The 22,104-nt window shown below is 38.1% G+C and overlaps 1 protein-coding gene across 1 annotated transcript in view; it reads left to right on the forward strand.

Moving 5' to 3' along the window:
• Positions 1-22,104, forward strand: part of alkbh8 (alkB homolog 8, tRNA methyltransferase) — a 32,167-nt gene that overhangs the window by 7,685 nt on the left and 2,378 nt on the right. Inside the window, exons 7-10 of the mRNA XM_052026191.1 lie at positions 11,694-11,800; positions 12,747-12,898; positions 16,537-16,805; positions 20,533-20,682. Coding sequence (XP_051882151.1) covers positions 11,694-11,800; positions 12,747-12,898; positions 16,537-16,805; positions 20,533-20,682 — 678 coding nt within the window. The remainder of the gene's footprint in view (positions 1-11,693; positions 11,801-12,746; positions 12,899-16,536; positions 16,806-20,532; positions 20,683-22,104) is intronic.

Consider the following 22,104-nt stretch of genomic DNA (forward strand, 5'->3'; position numbering starts at 1 on the left):
GAACTTTTGAGGGTTTAACTTATTTTTTTCATGTATCAATGAGAAACTGGTTTTGATTTTGAGGTTCTCCTTTTTTATCGTGGTTAGGATACAAATAGGCAACCATAGTGTTAATATAAAGCTAATGTTCAAAGGACAGAATATTACTGTGTAATGTACATATCGACATTTAATCAGGCTGCAGAGGGAAATGAAATGAGACTCCCTGGAGAATCATTTTGCTACTGCTTCATGTCATTGGTTTTACAAATTGTTTTTTTTTTGGGCATAACATGTAATATTTCTCAGCCTCTAAATAGAATGATTGGACTGTGTATCAACGTAGGAACAGGTTGTATTTAAAGGTTGCTTGCTCACTTTTTATAAGGGATGTGTTCTTCAAGTAAACCTGTATCTTCCCCCTAGTATTGATATTAAAGTTGAGGAATTAGATGCTGAGTCCTTTTGTTCCTCTTTCTGCTGAACATTGGTGAGCTGATATTCTGAAGTCATTCTTGCTTCCATGGGACTAGCGACACATCCAGGGAGCAGAGCTGTATGGCTTATTGTGTACTTGTTGAAGTTGCAAAGCTCTGTTTCCTGTCAACTCTTCCAGCTATCTGACAATAGTGAAAACTGTTAGTGATACAATATACTTAAAGTTTATCTATTTCTGTGTACATAGTTTATTAATGGATTAATCTGCTTATGTTAAAAATTGCCGATTATGTTTACACGTATATAATCAATAGTTGGTTTTCATGGGTAAGGCAGGTGAGTGGAACTGGAATGTCAGGACACAGGTTAATGGATTTTAGATGTAGAGTATTTAATACAATCCTGTCTGCTTTAGCCATATCCAGCTTTGCAATGAAATATGGATGGCTGCTCTTCTTTTTCCTTCCCATTAGTACATTACTAGGAGGTAAAACAATTTATTTGAAGAAGTCGGATCTTAAATCCAATTTTCAACATTACTATGGTGTTACGAGCCAGGGTGCTATCTGGTGAGTGTCTGTTTAAGGCACCTGGAGGGTAGTGTAGCAGTATGTGTGTGGTTTTATCTGACTGCTGTGAGTGAAAAAAAGACTACAGCTGGAGTGTACTGGCAGTTGCACAGAGAGAGAGAGAGAGTTGGGCACTGACTGCTGGTCTCTGTATCTATGAGTGAAGCGCAATAGCTGTGACTGTCACTATACCATTCATGTATGGATTTTTGGAGCAATCTGTGGAGTCCACTTTGTCGTTAACCTGTACTGGAAAGCAGGTATATCTGTGGGCGACCATGTATCGCGTGCCCTCGGTGTGGCAGATACTTTGGAACAAAGCAATGGAGAACTTTGGCGATTGAGGGGTTGTATGGGTTCCATCGTGGAACTTGTGGAATTCGTAAACTCCTTCTCTCTATATTCCCTACATTCTACTGTGGTTTTCAGAAGCCTTTGCTCATCTTATTGCTTCGTGACTTGCTGAACTGAACTGAACTCTAAGAACTGTTCCTAGACTTGGGGGGGGGGGGGGGGGGGGGGTGGTTTGGGTACTTGCACACACACACACACACACACACACACACACACACACACACACACACACACACACCGAGTTTAATATGGGGTCCATGTTTAATATCTAATGTTTTTATTTTTCTTATTATTACAAGTAGTTATTAATAAATAGGTTCTAACATTTATACATGGCTTGTTGTGTTTCTATTATTGCTGGTACGTAACAATGGTTAGAAATGTACAGAATGTCACTAATTTCAATTAAATGCAAGTTTAAATATTTTAAAAAGTTTTACATGTCCACACTCATGTATTGTACAATTTACTAACGAAGATCGGATGTCTAGCTTGCTGTAAACTCTGTGACTGTTCACGTGAAAAGCATGGAATGTTGATTTTTGGTTTAAAGCCTTAAGTGGCTTCAGTGTAGCATATTTAATATGGAAAAGTGTTGGAGGAAGAATTAGTAGAGGTAGTCAAAAGTATGTTTATTAATGTAGGTTCTAACGAGGCATTTTGAACATGGGAGATGCCTGTCTAGGGTTGGGTTTCAGAGACAAATTTGGGAGATTAAAATAGGTTTGAAGACTTATAGTGAATTGTGCAAGAACACCTGAATTTGGCTGGCTTTTGAATTTTTCTTTTATTATGTGGGGTGGGAATGCTTGGTGACCTGCAGGTCCATTATTACTACTTGATATTATGTTTTGTTAGTATACATGCTCTAGTACAAGAAGGAAACATTTTCTGTCTAATAGATAAATGGTGTACTATTAACTGATGGGCTTAATAGGATCACAAATTTTAAGTTCAACAGAAAATTCTTTTGTTGACTTCAGTGCCTATTTTGTACAGGTAGTGTTCATTTAAAAATAAAATTGACAGACATTTATTGCTCTCATAACTGAGTGTATCTTGTAGTATTTGTGGATCTGGAATTAATGAGAGAATGTCAGAAATGCAATTACATTAAAACTAATGTTCTCAAATTTTTTCTGGAAGTAACTATCTTTCTGACAAGTCTGAAATTACATGTGAGATGGAAGTCTGGAATTGTTGGGGGGATGAGGGGGATGAAGAAATTAAAAGTTGGTGGGTGGGAGATTATGGTTGGGTGTCGGGAGATGTTGACTAATTGCGGGTGTAGTTTATTGTAAATTATGCAGATACAGCAAAACTGAAATTTAAAACCACAAAATGCTGGAAAGTTGAGATAATACCTGTGGAGAAAAAAATAGAGCTAACATTTTGAATGAACGACCTTTTTATAAGAACTTTTTTTTCTCTCTATACGGGTAGTAGAAAAGTTGTCCAGCATTTATAAAAATTTTTTAGATGTGTTTTACAGAACTCCTGCTAATTCTGTGTCGTAAAGTTACATAGCACAGAAGCAGGTCCTTTGGCCCAACTCATCCATGCCGACCAAGTTGTGTACTTGAGCTGGTCCCATTTCCCCACTTTTGGCCCATATCCCTGTATACTTTTGCTATCCATGTATCTGTCTAAATGTCTTTTAAACATTGTAATTGTGCCCGCCTCTACCACTTCCTCTGGCAGCTCATTCTATATACCCATCAACACCTGTGTGGAAAAAGTTGGCCCTCAGATCCCTTTTAAATCTTTCCCCTCTCACCTTGAACCCATGCCCTTTAGTTTTAGATTCCCCTGCCCTGGGAAAAAGACTGTGACCATTCACCTTATCTGTGCTCCTCATGATTCTATATGGTCACCCCTCAGCTTCCTATGCTCGAGGAAAGAATTCCCAACCTATTACGTTTCTCCTTGTAGCTCAAGCCCTCCTGCCCCAGTACATCTTTGGGAATCTTTTCTGCACCCTTTCCAGTTTTAATGACATCCTTCCTATAGTTAGATGACCAGAACTGCACACAGTATTCTAAGTGCGATCTTGCCAACGTCAATTTAACCTGCTGTCATTTCATTTGAATTACTGGGCTGCCTATGACCTCTGGTAAAACAGGCGACCAAGTTTAATCCTAAAATGGAGGAACGATGTGAGGCATTTGCCCTTGTTGTATAAATAAGTAACTTGTCTCCTAGCAGCTGTTTATTTGCTCAAAATTCTTCACCTCTTGATGCAGAAAGCAGGAAACTTGGGATGTTTGGTTTCAAGTTTGAGATCCTCAGCGTTTGAACAATCCCTTATTATTCCTTGTATGCTCCTCGTCGAGTTCTGGTATTGGATTGTCTTTCTCATCTCAATGATATTGATAATGAATAAACATGTTTATCCACATTAATTCTATTTTCTATCACTTCGCCATATCCTGTACTCAGGCGATTCAAGAGCTTGTCTAGACAGTTATCAAATGTCATCAGTGACTTCACTTTCCCCACTCTTTAAGGCAATGTATTATGGCTGCTGACCGCTTTCTTATGCAGGTCAAGATAAGAGGATGTGGGCCTTTTGGGCCAACTAAGTTGAGAAGTTCATAATGGTAGATGGAAAGGCAATCTTGCAGACAGAAAACTCGAGGTAGGCTTGGCTTGGGGGGAAAGAATGGATGAGCAACAAAGACAATTGAACATGCCATTTCAATCTTAAGTGAGACAACATGAGTAATTTGAACGTTGGTGTTTGGGATGTTTAACAAGATAAATGGCAGTTGAGAATTGAAACCTCAAGTCTAATTGTGTGAATTTATGGACTTTATTTTTAAATTCATGATTTTAAAAACAAACCTTTATTTGCTGCAAGTAATGTACAAAGTTGTCGGGATATTTTCTGGTGTTTGGTCTATTTGAGTTTTTGTTTGTATTGTTGGGATATTTTCTAGTTGGAATTTGCTAGGAAATGCCAACAGTTCCACACAGAACTGTGGGTATTTATCACAAGTGCTATAACATTCACTTGGAATTTCCCGACTGCACTCTTATGTTAGACATGTTGAGGAATCTGCCCATTGAATTGTGCTAGTTTAAGCCTGATATCAACAGGAGATGCTTGCAAAGTAGGGCAGCAATAAGCATACTGTTCTTTAGGAATGAATTCTGACCCTGTGTCACTTAGTATGTTCTCAGGGTATTATTTACAATGGGGTTAGTTTTGGGCTAAGGGGAGGTATAGATTATGGTTTGGATTATTAGGTCAATTTATGGTTTACAATTTTTTTGGTTTAATTGGGAGAGGGAGGATACAAGATGCTCCTTTTGACTAGCATCTTGATTGATCAGGTAAATTGCAATGACTGCTCCAAAAGAAAACCCATATTTAAAGAACTATATTGACCAGCAATTCTGGTACAATTTGCATTTTAGTATGACAGAGTGACAGTTATTTTTCATGTAAAATGTGATTTGAACTGAGCACAGCACTATGATTTAATTCTTTTTGATTTTCAAATTCCAGATGCAATTTATTTTTTCTTTAATATGAACCAAGGAGTTGCTTTGAGTCCCAGAATTTTGAAATATTTACATTTTTTTTTTCAAACTTCACTCTGGAAGTTTTAATCTTATTTAATCCCCCTGTTTTATGTTACAAGTGTGTAGCTCCTAAACACTATTGGAATGACCAAAACTGAGCAATCCATATTGTCAGCTAGGGCCAGTTTATAAAAATTATTAAATTACAACACAAACTATTTCGCCCAGCCATTCTACATTCATGTTTCTCATTTATACAAGCCGTAACTCTAATTCTGTGCAACTACCCTTTTCCTATATTCTTTTGATTTTCTTTCACTTTAACCATCTATTTAATTTATTAAATATTGACTTGAACTTTGCTTTACTTGCAAACTTTAATTCATTCTATTATTTGATTCTGTCCTTGTCTTAATTCTCTGCCAATTCAATTTTGGGATTAGAATGAGGGGACAGTAGTTGCCAGAGAATCTGATAACCACTAGCTGTATCTCTGTGTATTTTGTCTGTTCATTCATTATCTTAAATACCTCTAATTTTATCATTCCAAAATCTTCCCTGTTGTAACAAAACCAGTCTCTTTCTACAAACTTACTTTGCATATTGTGACAGGATTGCAAATGTTTTTTCTTCAGTTTAACTGATTATCTTGTAAGTATTGACATGCTAAATTAGACTGCAATTTGAATGGATAATTAATTTATTTGATCTTCTGGTGCATGTAGTTACTGCTGTATCATCTCTAGATGGTGCTGTGGATTAGAGTGGCAAAAAAATTGGTCTTCTATCAAAAGGTAGATACATTTCACACTTTGGTGTTTGGCTGATTTTTGCCTAATTGTTATACAGGCGACCCTGCGTTACAGGGTGTTGTGTTTCTAGAAAATGGTTCATATCACGAATTTTCATAACTCGAAGCAGCGATGTCTGTGGATGCATCAAGAAACGTGAGTTGAAAAAGAATAAATGTTGTTTATTTACTTTTTTTTCCCCTCAAATTCTGTGAGAGTAAATTTTATTCCATTTCTCAAAATTTTGGTTAGTGATTTGTGAATTTTGCAAGGACGAATTTCCGTTACTGAAATGCGGGGGTCACCTGTATTGCTCAAAGATGTATAGCATACATTCCTAAAGTGCTACAGTTGTTTGCAATGATCACTGAAGGAACTTGCAAGGTCTTGAGTTAATCTGAGCATTCTGCTATGCCTTGTGCTTTGATTTAACTATGCATTCATCAATGTATGAAATCTCAACACTATAGCTCAGTGAAAGGAGTCAATACAAGATAACGTGTTTTAAGCAATGCTCCAAGCTGTGAATTGTAGCTCAGTTGTAGTAAAACAAAGAGATTGCATGGCAATCATGTTGCATCATTTGTATCCTTTAGGACTTCACAAGGTACCTGAATCCTTGACTTCCTGACCAACAGACTGCAATCAGTGAGGATAGGCAGCATCACCTCTGCCATGATTATCCTCAATCCTGGTGCCCCGCAAAAGTGTGTTCTCAGCCCCTTATTTCCTATACACTCATGACTGTGTGGTCAGATTCTGCTCTAACTCTATCTACTAGTTCGCAGATGACACCACTGTAGTGAGCCATATCTTGAATAACAATGTGATGGTGTACAGGAAGGAAATAGAGCCTAGTGACATGGTGTCAAGACAACAACCTTTCCCTCAATGTCGGCAAAACAAAAGAGCTGGTCATTCACTTCAGGAAGCAGGCGGAGCACATTCCCCTCTATGTATCAATGGTGCTGAGGTGGAGTTAGTTGACAGCTTTTAAGTTCCTAGTTGTTGTAAATATCACCAATAGCTTGTCCTGGTCCAAACACGTAGATGCTATGGCCAAAAAAACTCACCTGTACTTCTCCTTCCTCAGAAGGTTAAGGAAATTTGCTATGCTCCTGTTGACCCTCACCAATTTTTATAGATTGTATCCTATCTGGATGAATCACAGCCTGGTATGACAACTGCTTTGCTTAAGACTGCAAGAAAATTCAGAGAGTTGTAGACACACCTCAGTCCATCGTGAAAACCAGCCTCCCCTCCATTGACCCTCACTAAGGCAGCCAACATATTCAAGAACCCCTACCACCCTGATCATTCTCTCTTCTTCCCCCCCCCCCCCACCCCCGCCGCCCCCTTTCCATCAGGCAGAAGACACAAAAGCTTGAAAACACACCAGCAGGCTCTGACAGCTTCTATCCCGCTGTTGTAAGTCTCTCGAATGGACTTCTTGTACGATAAAGATGAACTCTTGATCTCATAATCTACCTCATCATGGCCCTTGCATCTTATTGTCTACCTGCACTGCACTTTCTCTGTAACACTACATTCTGTTATTGCTTTTCCCTTTATACTACCTTGATGTATTTATGTTTTGAAATGATCTGTATTGATAGCATGCAAAACTAAGTTTTTCCCTGCATCTTGGTACAATGTGACAACAAACCAATTACCAATTTAATGAAAGATGGCATAGATCAGGCATGGTCACTTGTTTTATGGAATGGAGATTGAACTTGTCATTTTTTGACTCGTTAAACTGTGTTTCTAGGTCAAGCTGACAAGTAGTAACTTGAAGAAAATAGTAATTCATCAGTATCCCAGATCAATCATTCTAATTGTGAATACTGATTTTGGCTATGCTGATGCAATTGTACACCATACTCCAGGTGTGGTCTCACCAAGGCCCTAAAAATTGTAGTAAGGTATCTTTACTCTGTATTCAAACCATCTAGCAGTACCACAAGGCTATGCAGAATTACCTGTTTGCTGTTATGTTCTGGGTATTGTGAAATAAATTGCTCATTCTTCAAGTTATCCAGTCTATTTTCCACCCACAAGTTTCTGCTTCTGGACATGCATGCCATCCTTCGTAATTAGGGTCCCTCTTTTGTTTTGCCATTTCTTTATGCCTGTAACTGTAAGTGAATGTTTAATTGTTTCCTTTTTGTGCTGTTTGCTAGCTCATACTGTATTCCTTTTTGGACTTTGATTCAGAGGCAGAAATGCTACAAATTTTGAGTTCAAACCTGATAGAGATTCTTAAAATTGAGAGGCATAGATAGGATAGGCAGTCAGAATCTTTTCCCTAGGGTAGAAATGTCAAATACCAGAGGACATGCTTTTAAGGTTAGAGGGGGGATGTTTAAAGGTGATGTGAGGGGCAATTTTTTTACGCAGAGAGCAGCTTGCCACATGAGTGATCTTTATCACAGAAGAATACAGGCCACAATCTGCTGGATGCAAAAATCCTAGAAATAAAGCTTGTGAGTCAGTAGACAAAGCATCGAGAAGAATAATTTACCTTTCCCACCCCCCTCTCCTGCACTTTAATATTGTGTGAATTTGTGTTTAATGGAAATGAATGTTGTGTTTAATGTTAATAAATGGTTATTACTTCCTTGGTACTTCATTTGATATTTGTTGCTTTATGATCTTCTGTGTATACTATCTATTCAACTATATATACTGTTATGGATCAGGTTGCTATTTGGTACATGTCCCTTTAAAATATAGTACAGTAGAGTAGTAGTGTGTGTGTGTGTGTGTGTGTGGTGTTGTCACGAGAGCAAGATAACAATGTGCTGACATTTTTGTTCAGTCAGTCAGTGAGAAAGAAGAGAGAGACGCTGACTGCTGGTCTCTGTATCATTGGATGAAGAACAATAAATGTGTCTGTCACTACAATCCGTGTATGGATTTTTGGAGCAATCCAGTGGAGTCCACTTTGTCATTAACCTGTAGAGGGAAACAGGTATTTGTGTGGACGGCCACGTCTTGAATGCCTTTCGGGGTGGCAGATACTTTGGAACAAAGCAGTGGAGATGATCAGTGATTGAGGTGTCGTATGGGTTCCATCGTGGAACATTTGGATTTCGTAATTTCTCTCTATTCTCTCTCTACATTATCTCTTCAGTCAACGGTGCTTTTGCAAAAGCCTTTGCTCAAGTTTCACCTTATGACTTGCTGAACTGAATTTTGAGACTTATTCCTGGACTTGGAGTTTGGGAATTTGCCACACACACACTTTGAGTTTAGTTTTGGGGATTATATTTGATATCTAACATTTTTACTTTTCTTATCATTACAAATAGTTATTAGTGTGGCGACTCACCGTCTAGTCAGGCGAACCGGCTCGGCAGTCGGGTCGCGCGGCGTCGGAGCAACGAGGCCCAAGATGGCGGCGGGCCTAGTCTTTCCGAGCGACGGGGAGAACCCGCGCGCGGGAAAGTCCTGATGATGTAGGACTTACGTCATTGCCGGTTGTTTTGGGCGGGAACATTCTCCCTTAAAGGGCCCACGCAGGGTGGGAAAATAAACCAGTTCTGTTTGGCAATCCTCCGAGTAGAGTCTTGTTTTATTCCGCGGTAGTTTTTAACACTTGTACATGACTCGGTGTGTTTCTGTTGTTGCTGGTACGTAACAATACAATAGATATAAACTTTTAAAAAAAAATTGTCATAACTTAATGAAAACTTGGATTTTGTACAATTGTAATGAATCCACTTTAGTTCTTGCTTACTCCCATTTATTCTAGGCAAGCTACAAGTTTGATATTTATTGACTATAAAGAGTAAAGTGAATCAATTAAAATCAGCAACTAGTTGAAAATATTTCATAGAATGTAGATACAGATAAGGTATCTGTCAGATAGAAAATTAATTGAGCATGGAGGATTAATTCATTGATTTTTGTTTTATTTTGAAGATTGGGAGAATTGCAATGGAAAGCACTATTTTGGCAGTGACACCAGAAAGGTCTTGTTCAATAATCTGTGTGACTGCTAATTACATGAAGTTTAATTTATCATTGGAAGAAAGGAATTTCAGTCACTATGGTAAAGGTGGTACCTGGTTTCCATTTTCTTATGTGGCTTTGTTTCCCAGCTGCAGCTACCTAGACCTGGGAACCAGCTACAGCCAGGAAATGGAACAAAGAAAGGAGCTTTGGGGATCTGGGTAAGAGATTAGAAGCCATGTTCGAGTGGGTTGGGAGGTAATTGAGGGAAGATCATAAGCACTGATTGCAGAGATGGGTTAAGTTTTTAACTATATCCAGGATGTAAATGATCAAGGATCCAGTGCCACTTGTTTTCCTTTGTGTCCTTTGGGGGAAACAGCCAAACTGGAATAAATTTAAAATGGTAGTTAATTTAAAATGAGTTAATACACAGCCTCATTATGATGAGCCCAATGGTTTGATAGCTTGATGCTTGTCTTGCTTTTGTTAAAGCTGGAAATTAGTCGAATGCAGGTTGTGATAGTGTTTTTGGGTGAAACCTACTCAATTTTTGGTTAAATTTTCTCCCATTGTGTCTTTTTTTGGGGGGGGCAGGGAAGGAGAAGAAAAGAAGAGCTGAATTTGAATAGTGTTCTATATTAGATTCATTGGTATTCAAAGGTTTTGAGTTCTAATAGTTACAACAGTGGTTAAGCAGCTTTCCTTTCCTGTCTATCAAATTGATGTCAGAATTAATGTACCAAGGGAGTTGGAATGCAAATCCTACCCTGATTTTTTTTTTCTCTGTTCTTGCAGTGATAAGGAGAAGATGAACAGATTATACTTTTATGAAACTTTTGCACTGCCCCCTCCTTTCACCAAAAGCTTTCCATGTCAATGGAAATTGTAATGTTGCAAGTTACAATTTCAGATACATCTTGGTTTTCATTTGTGTTAGTGTTTTCGTATAAATGCACATTGTCCCATATTCCTGATCCAAAATGCAGGTTGTTAACACTGGGCAATTTTCAAAGTCTAATGGAGACTGTTTCCAGCAGTTAATGAACGATTTTCAATGGTTGTGTGCCTGTTTCAGCTCTGAAAACAGTGAAAATCAAGGATATGAGAAGAAAGCATTTTATCGTGGCTTACCTCGGACAACTGGGCAAGAAGACTGCCTAGTAGGAACAACTGCTTAAATATGCAAACTGTGCAGATTTTGTGTTCATGTGGGCAGACACTGCAGAACTTACAACATTCTAGGTGTTGATTGGGTTTTCATTGTAGGGCCAAGTTTAGCAGCCAACCACCACTATTTTCAACTTCCTCACTAACTGGGTCAACATAGAACTGGTTAATTTCCCCCTCTTTTATACACACAACTTACTGGTGGCACACATGTGGACTGCAACTTAATGTATCAGGACCTTGAACAAGAGGGAATAGCTAGGTGCCACAGATTTTCATTGTATTTTGGATGCTACTTCAAGAGAGCCCCATGGGTAATTTGCTTCGACAGAATTTTTGATGTATGTGATTTACTTGAATATTTTATTTGGTAAAGTGTTTGAACTCTTTGAAAGTTGTTTTGTCTCAGTATTCAGGAAATGAAATTAGTATATTGCATTAGGATGACAAGCTATTTCCCATTGATTTAAGTAAAGACTGATTTTAATTTGGGTTATTCATATCTTTTTTGCATTAAAGAATTTAGATGAGAAATATTTACACAATACTTGTGTGGATAGATTAACATTACTTTTAGCTACGGTATCAAAACCTAATTTGCTGACATTGTTTCAGGACTGAACATATGAATTAGGAACAGTAGTAATTTACTAGGACCATCGAGCCTGTTCTGCATTTAATAAGTTCATGGCTGATATGACTGTAAGCTCAATTCTGCATTCCCGTCTGCTGCTCCTCACCTTCTTGCTTATCAAGAATCCACCTTTCTAACTTAAAAATATTCAAGTACTATCGCCATCCTTTGAGGAAGAATTCCATTAACTTTTCTAAAATGTTACACAAATTTTTAGCTTTGAATTATTAATTACTTTGGACTTAAAACAAATATTTGTGTTTGAACCTGTAGACTGTGATGGATTTTAGGCACCCAGCCGGCCATAGTGTTCCAGTGATGTTACCTCGTCGCAGTTTGCTGGTTATGACCGGTGAATCCAGATATCTCTGGAGTCATGGGTGAGTGATAGAAATATTAGACTAATGTAACTCCTGCATGAATCTAGAAACAAATGGCTGAACAATTTAAGATGTGTGAGGTTTTGGAGGAAAATTTAGAAAGGGGGAAATTAAAGAGAATTGCTATGGTTTACTTGTATTGTGCCATGAGCAATATACTTCCAACTAGCTCCAGGTCCTTGCCTCTTCGGCTCAGAACATATCGATAGGGAACGATACTCCTGTTTTTTTTAAAATGTAAAAAGAACGGCATCGAATCTGAAAAATATCTAAAAGGTATATCAGGCACAAATGAAAAGAGGGATTATTATGTGGAACCCTTTGTTAAAGCTGAACTTGTTGCTGACTTTGTTTAGATGGTAACCCAGCTTTGTGAAAGAAATGATGAATGATTGAGTACTTTTTAACAGTTTCATCTGAATGTATTCTCTTAGTCATTGCAATGTATTGTTCACTGGTTATGATGAAGTAGTGGTTTTGTAAACTTGTCAGTGACACTTCTAATTGTAGGATTAATTCTATTTATACGTTTGACTGTTTGCAGAAAGATTTAATTAAATGGGATGAAAAACCATTCAAAGTTAAGCAGTAGTAAATGAATGTTGGTACTATATCAGAAAATTGTGGATAGATGTTCATATTCATTCCCAGTTTGCTTGAACCTACCAACAATATCATTAGAGAAAATTGAGCATAGGAAGCCGCCTTAATAAACAAGACTGCAATCATTTATCTAGTCACTTCAGCTGTCATTCGGAAAGATAAACTGTTGTATATACCTTTTATTGTTTAACATTTATTTTATAAGTATGGCCTAATCTACTTGTAGGTTCACAGACAAAGAATTTATTACTTTTATCACTTCTCTATTGGCTATGATGTGTTTCTCTGTACTTCAGAAACATGTAAATAGCAAAAGATCATTGGCTTTTTTCATATTCAATAGAATTACACCTAGAAAGTTTGATGTGGTGCCAGCATCAGAGATGCAAAAGACTGGAACTATCAGTGGTGATGTTAGTAACTTGACCTTGAATAAGAGGGGAACAAGGACCAGTTTTACTTTCCGAAAGGTCAGGAAGAAACCCTGTGATTGTGGTAAGTTTGTATTTTCTTTCCAATTTCTTCCTTTGTCGAACACCCTTTTCTCTATGATGGTTTGTCTTATTGATTTGATCTGAAGTCTTTGTTTATATTGTGCTTGAACCAATTATTGAAATGAATTCAGAAATAGACTCTTAACACTTTGCCATCCATTTTTATTTTGCTCTTGAACATCCAATGATATAATTGCATTAGATATTTTAGAGTTTTTTGTTCTCAGGATGTGAGCATCATTATGAGGGCCAGCATTTCTAATTCCACATTTCTAATTGACCTTGAGATGATGGTGACCTGCTGTTAAGTTCCTGCAGTCTCTGTGGTGAAAGTACTTCCAGGGTGCCATTGGACAGGAAACTCCAGAATATTAGTTGGCATTGATGAAAGAGCAACAGTACACTTCCAAACCAAGATGGTGTATGACTTTGCATGATGTTGTTTGCATGTGCCTGATACCTTTATTTTTAAATGTAGGTTGTCAATGATTTGAGCCTTGATGAGTTGCATATTTAGGATTTGCACTAGAACCACACTGTACTAGTCACAAAGGATTAAACATTTAAGGTGGAGAAAGGGGTGCTATTATTGTAGCGGCTGCCCAGCTTGAGTGCTGCACAAATCTTTCTTACTATTTATTAGCTCGAGACCTGAACAACATTCAGGTTCGATGCGTGAGGACATGTACAGCTTCACTTTCTTGGGAGTTACAAATTCAATCAAACATCAGCAAATGTTCCCACTTCCAACCTGATTTTCATATTTTGCATTCATATTTTCCTTATGACATGAAGGAGGTTATTCAGCCCATTGTGTCTATGCCAGCTCTCAGAGCAATGTCACCAATACCCACATATTTCCCTAAAACCTATTCTCTCTCATGTGGTTGAGCCAAGATCACTGCTCCGAGGAACTCGTACAACAATGTTCTAAGGCTGATGTGATTGACCTCTAACAGTCATAATTGTCTTCCGTTGTGCTGGGTGTTATGCCTGTCAATATACTTGTTTATCCCCTTGATTGTTGTTGATTCAAATTTTAGTGAAACTTCTTGGAACCACAAAATGATGGAAGCCCTCAGCAGGTCGTCGCATCTGTCGGGAGAGGGTACTTGACCTCAAAAGTAACCTGCACTTCTCTATGCATTTCTCTATTAAATCTGTTCTCTGGTTTTAGACTCCCCTACCCTTGGAAAAAGACTTAATTATCCTCATGACTTTACAGACCTCTATAATGTCACTCCTCAGCCTCCTTCACTCCAGGGAAAATAGCTCCAGCCTATCTGGTCTCCTTTATACTCAAGCCCTCCAGTCCTGGAAACATCCTTGTGAAGCTTTTTTTGTGTCCTCTCTTGCTTAATAACATTCTTCCTATGGTATGGTGACCAGAACTGAGTTCCTCCAGCAGATTGTTTGCTGCTGGGATGTAGGTGTTAACATTAACTCTGTTTCTCTTTCCTCAGATGCTGCCTGAAGTGTTGAGTTTTTTCCAGCATTTTCTGTTTTTTTTCCTGATTTCTAGCATCTGCAGATTTTTTTTATTTGCATTTATAAAATTTTAATTTTCAGAGGAAAATGGGCTGGAATGATAGAAAAATGGAAGGCTATGTGGGAGGGAAGGGTTAGATAGATCATAGAGCAGGATAAAACGTAGGCACGACATCATGGGCTGAAGGGCCTGTACTGTGCTGTAATGTTCTAAACAAAAAGAACTGCTCATAATATTCCGGGTGCAATCTGAACAATGTCTTGTACCGCTGTAGCATGACATCCCACTTCTTGTACTTAATGCCCTGACTGATGAAGGCAAGTGTGCCATACGCTGCCTTCACTAGTGTGTCTACCCTGTGTTGTCACTTTCAGGGAACTATGTAGTTGTACCCCTAGATCTCTCTGTTCAACAACACTCCCAGGGCCCTGTCCTTCACTGTATGTTCTGCCCTGGTTTAACTTCCCAAAATTCATCACTTTGCATTTGTCTGTGTTAAATTCCATCTGCAATTCCTTTGCCTACTTTCCCAGTTGATCTAGACCCCATTGTAACCTAGACTGTCTACTATAACTCCAATTTTGGTCTCATCCGCAAACTTACTAATCATGCCACGTACATTCTCATCTAAATCTTTAATATATATGACAAACAACAGGGCCCAGCACTGATTCCTGCAGCACACCACTGGTCACAACCCACCAATCTGGAAAAGCAACCCTCCACTACCACCCTCTAATTCCTTCCAAGCACATTTTGTATCCAATTGGCTCGCTCACACTGGATCCCATGTGATCTAACCTTCCGGACCAGCCTACCATGAAGGATCTTGTCAAAGGCCATGTAGATGACATCTACCGCTCTGCCCTTGTCAATCCTCTTGTCACCTCTTCAAAAATAAAACTCAATCAAATTCGTGAGACACAATTTCCCATGCACAAAGCCATGCTGACTATCCCTAATTGGTCCTTGCCTTTCCAAATGCAGATAGATCCTGTCTCTCAGAATCCCCTCCACTGACTTTCCCACCACTGATGTTAGGCTCACCAGCTTGTAACTTCCTGGCTTGTCCTTGCAACCCTTGTTAAATAAAGGCTCAACATTAGCTACCCTCCAGTCTTCCAGTACCTTGCCTTCTCTTAGAGTCATGGAGTCAAACAGTATAGAAATGGGGGCCCTTTGGCCCAACTCATCAACTCATCCATGCCAACCAAGATGCCCATCTAAGCTAGTTGCTATTTGCTTGTGTTTGATCCATATCCCTCTAAATCTTTCCTATGTACGTGTCCAAATGTCTTTTAAGTGTTGTTATCACTCTTAAATTCTGTCATAGAAATTATTGAGCTAAGGAATATTTTTGTTGCATCTAGTCAAGGCAAAAGATACTGAGGACATATTTTAACAGTTGTGCAATGCAGTGTGTACCTTCGGCCTAGCTAGCCATTGTATTTATCACCTTGGTATTTTATGTATGCATTTCAAGACAAGAGCATTGCTGGCAAGGCCACCATTTATTGCCCAACCCTAACTGCTCTTGAGGAGGTGCTGGTGAGCTGCTACCTTGAACAGCTGCAGTCCACTTGGTGAAGGTACTCCCACAGTGCTGTTAAGTAGGTAGGCATTTTAGGATTTAGACCCAGCAATGAAGGAATGATGATGTATTTCCAAGTCAGGATGGTGTGCCACTTGGAGGGGAACTTGCAGGTCGTGGGGTTCTTTGTAGGTGGTGGTGTTCTGTGCACCTTCTGGTCTTCGGAGCACTGTTAAATCTGAGTCAAGACATGAAATCACTGGAGTAGATTAGGAAAACCTACTATTTCACTTCCAGACACTTTTTTTAAAATGACGATGTGAAATGAAGTATTAGCATAGGATGGAAATTGCCTACCAATCATATAAACACTGTAGGTGGAGAAAATACACAAATTAAAATCATTGATTTTTTTGTGGAAAAAGTCAAAGTAAAAATTCTGCTCAACTTCAGAGTGATGCTCACAATGCAATATTTTGTTTGAAACTACTTTTTTTTACAATAACTGAAAAATACAAAAGTTTTACATTTGTGATTTATTTTCCTTTTTATTCTAATACCAGATGCAAAATTCTATTCATTTAATGAGGAAAAAATTATATTCTGCTCATGTCTACAGCTTACCCAGAAGTCTGTGACAGTCAAATTGGTTGCAAATATACCGATCCCTCTCCCTCTGTTCCAACCACTGATGGGGATGCCTCAGAGCTGGAACACAAGTATGTACATGATGTCTATGATGAGATTGCTGGCCATTTCAGCAATACTAGGCACACCCCGTGGCCAAAGGTGGTCGAATTCCTCAAAACACTGCCAGATGGAGCATTGGTGGCTGATGTTGGTTGTGGAAATGGTAAATACCTGGGAGTTAACAAGGACTTGTTCATGGTAAATATATTTCTTAATCTTTAAAAATGTGAAATACATAACTATTTTGTGTTTAAATTAAGTTTCCTAATGGGTCCACGGGAGAAATTGAATCTTTTAAATGTTACGAGGGGTGGAACCAAGTTGTATTCTGTTGAATTCTATGAAATATCACATCTCTTTACTTCATTTCTCGTTGCCTGTGCCTTCAAAGTACACACTTAAATTTGCTTACCCCTTTCAAACTTTTCAAACCACATTCATTGCCTTTTCATTGGCCATGCCACCTTAAAACTGCTTCTTTACCTTTTAAGGGCTTTAACTCTTAATCACTTGCTCTTTTTCTTTACCACATACTTCCCCAGATTTATTTATTTTTTTAAAGAAGTCACCCGAAATCCCTTAAATTCACTCTGATTTTGGCTTTTTGTGGCTTTCGTCTTTTTGAGCTGATCAGTTGCCTCCTTGCCTGTGCCTTTTTTGATTTGGTGTTTCTAGCAGTAAACCCGCCCTGCTCTTACTGTGTTGTGGATGAATGAAACATTGCTTCAACAAAACAAAAATGCTTGTTTTTACAAGGCTTAAATCTATTTGCTTGCATATACATAATCCACCCCCTTTCCCACCCTGCTGAAACTGAATTGAGTCTTGTGGAGCTCTTTATTTCATTCGAGGTTGTTTTAAATCCCATGACTGTGATTGTTTATTTCTACATCCTCTGCATCCAAATTTACTACTGAAAAAATCCTTTCCAGACTTTCATTTGTAATATCCTACTTTATGCTTCGTAGATTTGAACATTCTGAATTCTGATGCCCACTTTTGCCTCACGCTTTACTGTCCTTGCTGATGTACATCAGTTCTCTGTTCCCAGTGTGTTAAATTCCAAACTCTCAAAATCACTCACAGCTTCATGCCACGATATTTGTGCACCATGCTCAGACTTGCATCTAGGATTGCAGCAACTCTTGTTTGAAGCAGTCCTGGAGATGGAATCAAGTAATCTCCTGACTGTGTGATTGCCTGACCACCTGGTTCTAGCTTGGGCCTCATGTAGCTGAGTATCTTAGCTCACAGTATCTTACAAGCAGTGGTTATACAATAAGTTTGGAGAACCAGAAGGTCATCTTGAGCAGGGGAACAGGGAAAAGCAAAAGCAGGGGTTAATTCATGGAGGAGGTACAGAATTGGGAGAACCTGATTCCACCAGAAATGAATAGAAACTCTCTCAATTTGTGCTGATAGATGTAGTGATACCAGCAAAACTGTCATTACCCTTTATGGCCAACTGCAGTACACTAACTTAGCCTGCAAATACAGCTACAACTTTTTTCTGTAAAACACTTTTATCTTTGGAAAAACATCCCAAGGAGCTTCATAGAAGCAATATTTAAAGAATCAACAGTAAGTTGCAGAGGAAAATGTTATGATAAATGATCAACAGTTTGGTTGGAGGTTGATTTTATTCAAACACAATGCAGAAATGAGGAGGGAATTCTGCAGCTCAGGCACAATCATCATAAGTGGAACAATTAAATTTGGGAATGCCATATTCATTCACATCAGTACCCTTAGTCATCAGAGCTGGGGACTATACCAAGGGCTGGCAGAAGTGAAAAATGGTTTAACTGGAGATGAGGTGAACAGTGGTAGAGTTAAAGTTGTGGTTAAACAGATTGGTAGCTGCCAATTGAACAGATTAATGGAGGAACAGAAGGGAAAAGATTACAAACTGAAATTTTTTGTAGTGCTGTGTAAATAAATGAATTGAAATTGGAAGGATGCTTACAGAAGGATGAGGGAAGGGATTTGTAGGTACAGGGAGATGCATGGTTGTAATCTGAGATGGCTCATCTGTGTAGGAGACATTGGGAGGAGCAAGGCTTTGTGAGATGGCTGGAAGTAGACAAATGTGGAGAGAAGGATTGGTGGGGGGGGGGGGGGGGGGTGGAAATGGGAGACCAGCAGAGTGGGGAACTTTCACATTTAGCCATTCCTGAGATATTGCCAGGTGCAGGCTCCAATTAGAGCAACAACTCCTCCTCTCAGGTTTCCCTCGTGCATAACATTTGTGTGGAATTAAACAGCATTCAAATGCTACCTAAAGATTTCTAGGGTGGAATCACTGCTTTAGATTTCTGTTTAAAAAAAAAATCTTCAAATTTCATCTGCGATCCTTTTATATTCCAAAATTTTCATCATCTTTCATTTTTAAATAGTAGCCTAGTTTGCATCAACAGCAACATTAACCACTCCCTAATCTAATATGTTTGAGCTCAAAACACAATGTTCTCTTCTTCCTTTGTTCCATCAGTAGGAATACTGTTTACTCACAGCATTATCCACTGGCTTAATTTACTTTTCCTCCCTGCTTCCCCCCAACTCATCATGTAGCTGTTGCTTTCAGCTATGCTGGAAATGGCTATTACCATTTTAAACCATTTTTTTTTTCGTTCTAGCCTCTTATCTTCCCCCAAGAATCATGCCACTGTTATGAGAATTTCACTGCCATTCATGCTCACCATGAATACCATATATTTACTACATAAGCTCATGAATTGATCATGTAGAGCACTTTGGTTGGTAAAATCCTATACCCTCCTTTTCTAAGACTTGCTACACAGTTGCTGCAGTAAATTAATGTGCATACTATTTTTTATTACACATAGCTCATAGTATTAAAAAGACCAAGGTATATATTTTTTAGATTGTTCAAACAAGTTGCTATTGGCTAATATATTCTGAGGTACAGAAATGTTATTTCCATTGCTGCCAGGATTATGTTAATTGTGTAATACCATGTAAACTGAAGGTCATTTTGTCTGTACTGTGTCAAACAAATTATCTGCTGACATCAGATGTGACATCAGATATGTATGTATGTGCATCAGATTCAATAATGCTTTGAGCTATGTTCATCAAACTTTCTAAAGTGGTTGTTATTTAGGTCAGGTTAGAATTGAATTTGGGAAAATATGTGGCCCATGGGCCCCTATTTTCTTATATCACCCATTTTATTGTATTTGCATGCTCTCTTGTAAAATCCCCTCTTAAAGTGTAAGAAGTATTTTTTTTATTGGTTGTTTCATATGACTGGAGTCAATTAACATAAAAATTCAGCTTAACTGCCAAGCAATGAATTATGTGTTCAGGAAGGATCACTTTAATATGCTTGTCATTTAAAATCTTTACAGATAATAGATCTGTGCCAATCTTTCAATTTGCACATTTATCTGGCTCTTAAACTTGTATCAATGCTCGTGCTTATTAACTAAATTTGGACATATTCTGCAAGGATTTAGAGTCAGAAAATTGGCAACAATAAAGTTTAAATAAATTTTACAACGAGAAGGTTGAGATGCAAGTCAGGTAATGAAAAGTGAGTGGGAGGGGATCTGCATCTGATTTTATGAAAGGTTTATATTAGACAGTTTGATTCATTTGAGGCTAATAAATTTAATGGCAGAACTTTTTCTTCCCCACCACCACCCCCCCCCCCCATCCCACTTGCCCCTACCAACTGAATTTAGAGGGTACTAGTTTATGTTGATGGTTGTTTAATATCAAAATCAATCACAGCCATTAGTATTCACTTGTTCTTTGGAGCTTGAAGTAATTTAAATGCTTGGTGTTCAATAAGTATATTTAATAAATACCAGTTTGTTAATAGTGATTTTAGAATATTGTGATTGCCTAATTTGCACTTTGAAGATGCTCCATTGCAGCACAGTTCTTTTTTCGTTCTCAGATTGGTTGTGATCGCAGCAAAAATCTTGTTGATATTTGCAGAGAGAAAAAATTTGAGGTCTTCATCTGCGATGGTTTGCTTGTGCCCCTACGTAGTGGCATTTGTGATGCTTGTATTTCTATAGCAGTTGTTCACCACTTTTCAACAGAGGTAACTATAAACTTAATTTTGACAACGATGTGTTCCGAGGATGGTAATGTGTTTCTTTATTATGTGCATGCTTAGTTTGAACTATTAGTGAATATTTAATAAGGATAAAACGTTTTATTTTAAAATAATATATCACTTAATGTTTTGCATTCCAGTTGGATCTAAAAGGTGATATTCACATGGTGTAGTAACTTGGCTGTGTGCTCACCAAACTAAGTGGAAATTAGTCATAGAATGTAAAACTGGCACCATTTCTGCTCCAAATTTGTTTGTTCTAGAGAGGTTTGAGAAATGCCATGCATGATCTAAGAGTATCAAAATACAGAATTTGCGATTAAATTCTGCTTTGAAGAGGAAGGATTTTGTAAGTGGTTGTGAATGGCAACCTGTTCCCAACCTTGGGTAAATATTTATTACATCTTCATTCTTGAAGATGGAGGGACAATCATAAAATAGACTAATACCACTCTTTTTATCTAGGTTTCCTAACCCACTTTGTATAAATTCCATGTTCCTTCAACAAACCTTATTATTCTGTAGTTTCTTTTTGCTCACTTTTTCCCTATTTATCTCTGAGCTCCTTTTATCTCTTTTAACCTAATGTTTGCTGACAGTGCAAGAATTAATGGGAGCCTTTTACAATATTTTCTTCATTTCAAAATCATCATTATCCTTAAGAGCTCAGCTTTTACCTACCTGTACATTCTTTCCTTTCCTACTGCAGTCCTCCTATCCTAAGTATATTAACCTCTGGACATGTATCTTCACATTTTCCTGTTCAAATCCCTTTAGTCTGACTTATTTTTTGTTTGTTTTTTTGGACCCATCTGTACTTTCTGGGTGTCTGATTCTGGCCTGTATATTTGATTATTGGCTGCAGAACTTTCAGCCGTAATGGTCTTCCTGCTTGTAGTTCCTTGCTCAAAGTCCCCTGCTTTTAATCTTCCTGAAAATGCATTCTCATTAACCAAGCACTTGTTGAATTATAACAGAATCTACTGGAAACACATGGTTGTAAAGAGAAAAGTTTACTTATTGACTGCAAGCCTTTCATCAATCCGTATTGTACTTTGTGTTTGCTTTATAAATATTGTATTTGCTTACTGACTTGAAATATGAAGGATTACCCATGTTTTCCATTGCTACTGAAGAATTTTGGAACTTGCTCAACTTTTTGTCCTTTTGCAATCAAAATAAATCGAATAGTCTATTGTTCTCCTCGTGTCTGCGTGTGTTTCCCCCAGGTGCTCCAGTTTCCTCCCACGTTCCAAAGACGTACGGGTAGGTTAACATAGGTTTAAATGGGCAGCACAGGCTTGTTGGGTCGGAAGGGCCTCTTACTGCGCTGTATAAATTCCATGTACACTTGACAAACTTCATCATCTAGTAAATAAAACTTAAAAAATTAAGACACCTTTTCCA

Source organism: Pristis pectinata, chromosome 11, assembly GCF_009764475.1.
Source record: "Pristis pectinata isolate sPriPec2 chromosome 11, sPriPec2.1.pri, whole genome shotgun sequence".
NCBI lineage: Eukaryota > Metazoa > Chordata > Chondrichthyes > Rhinopristiformes > Pristidae > Pristis > Pristis pectinata.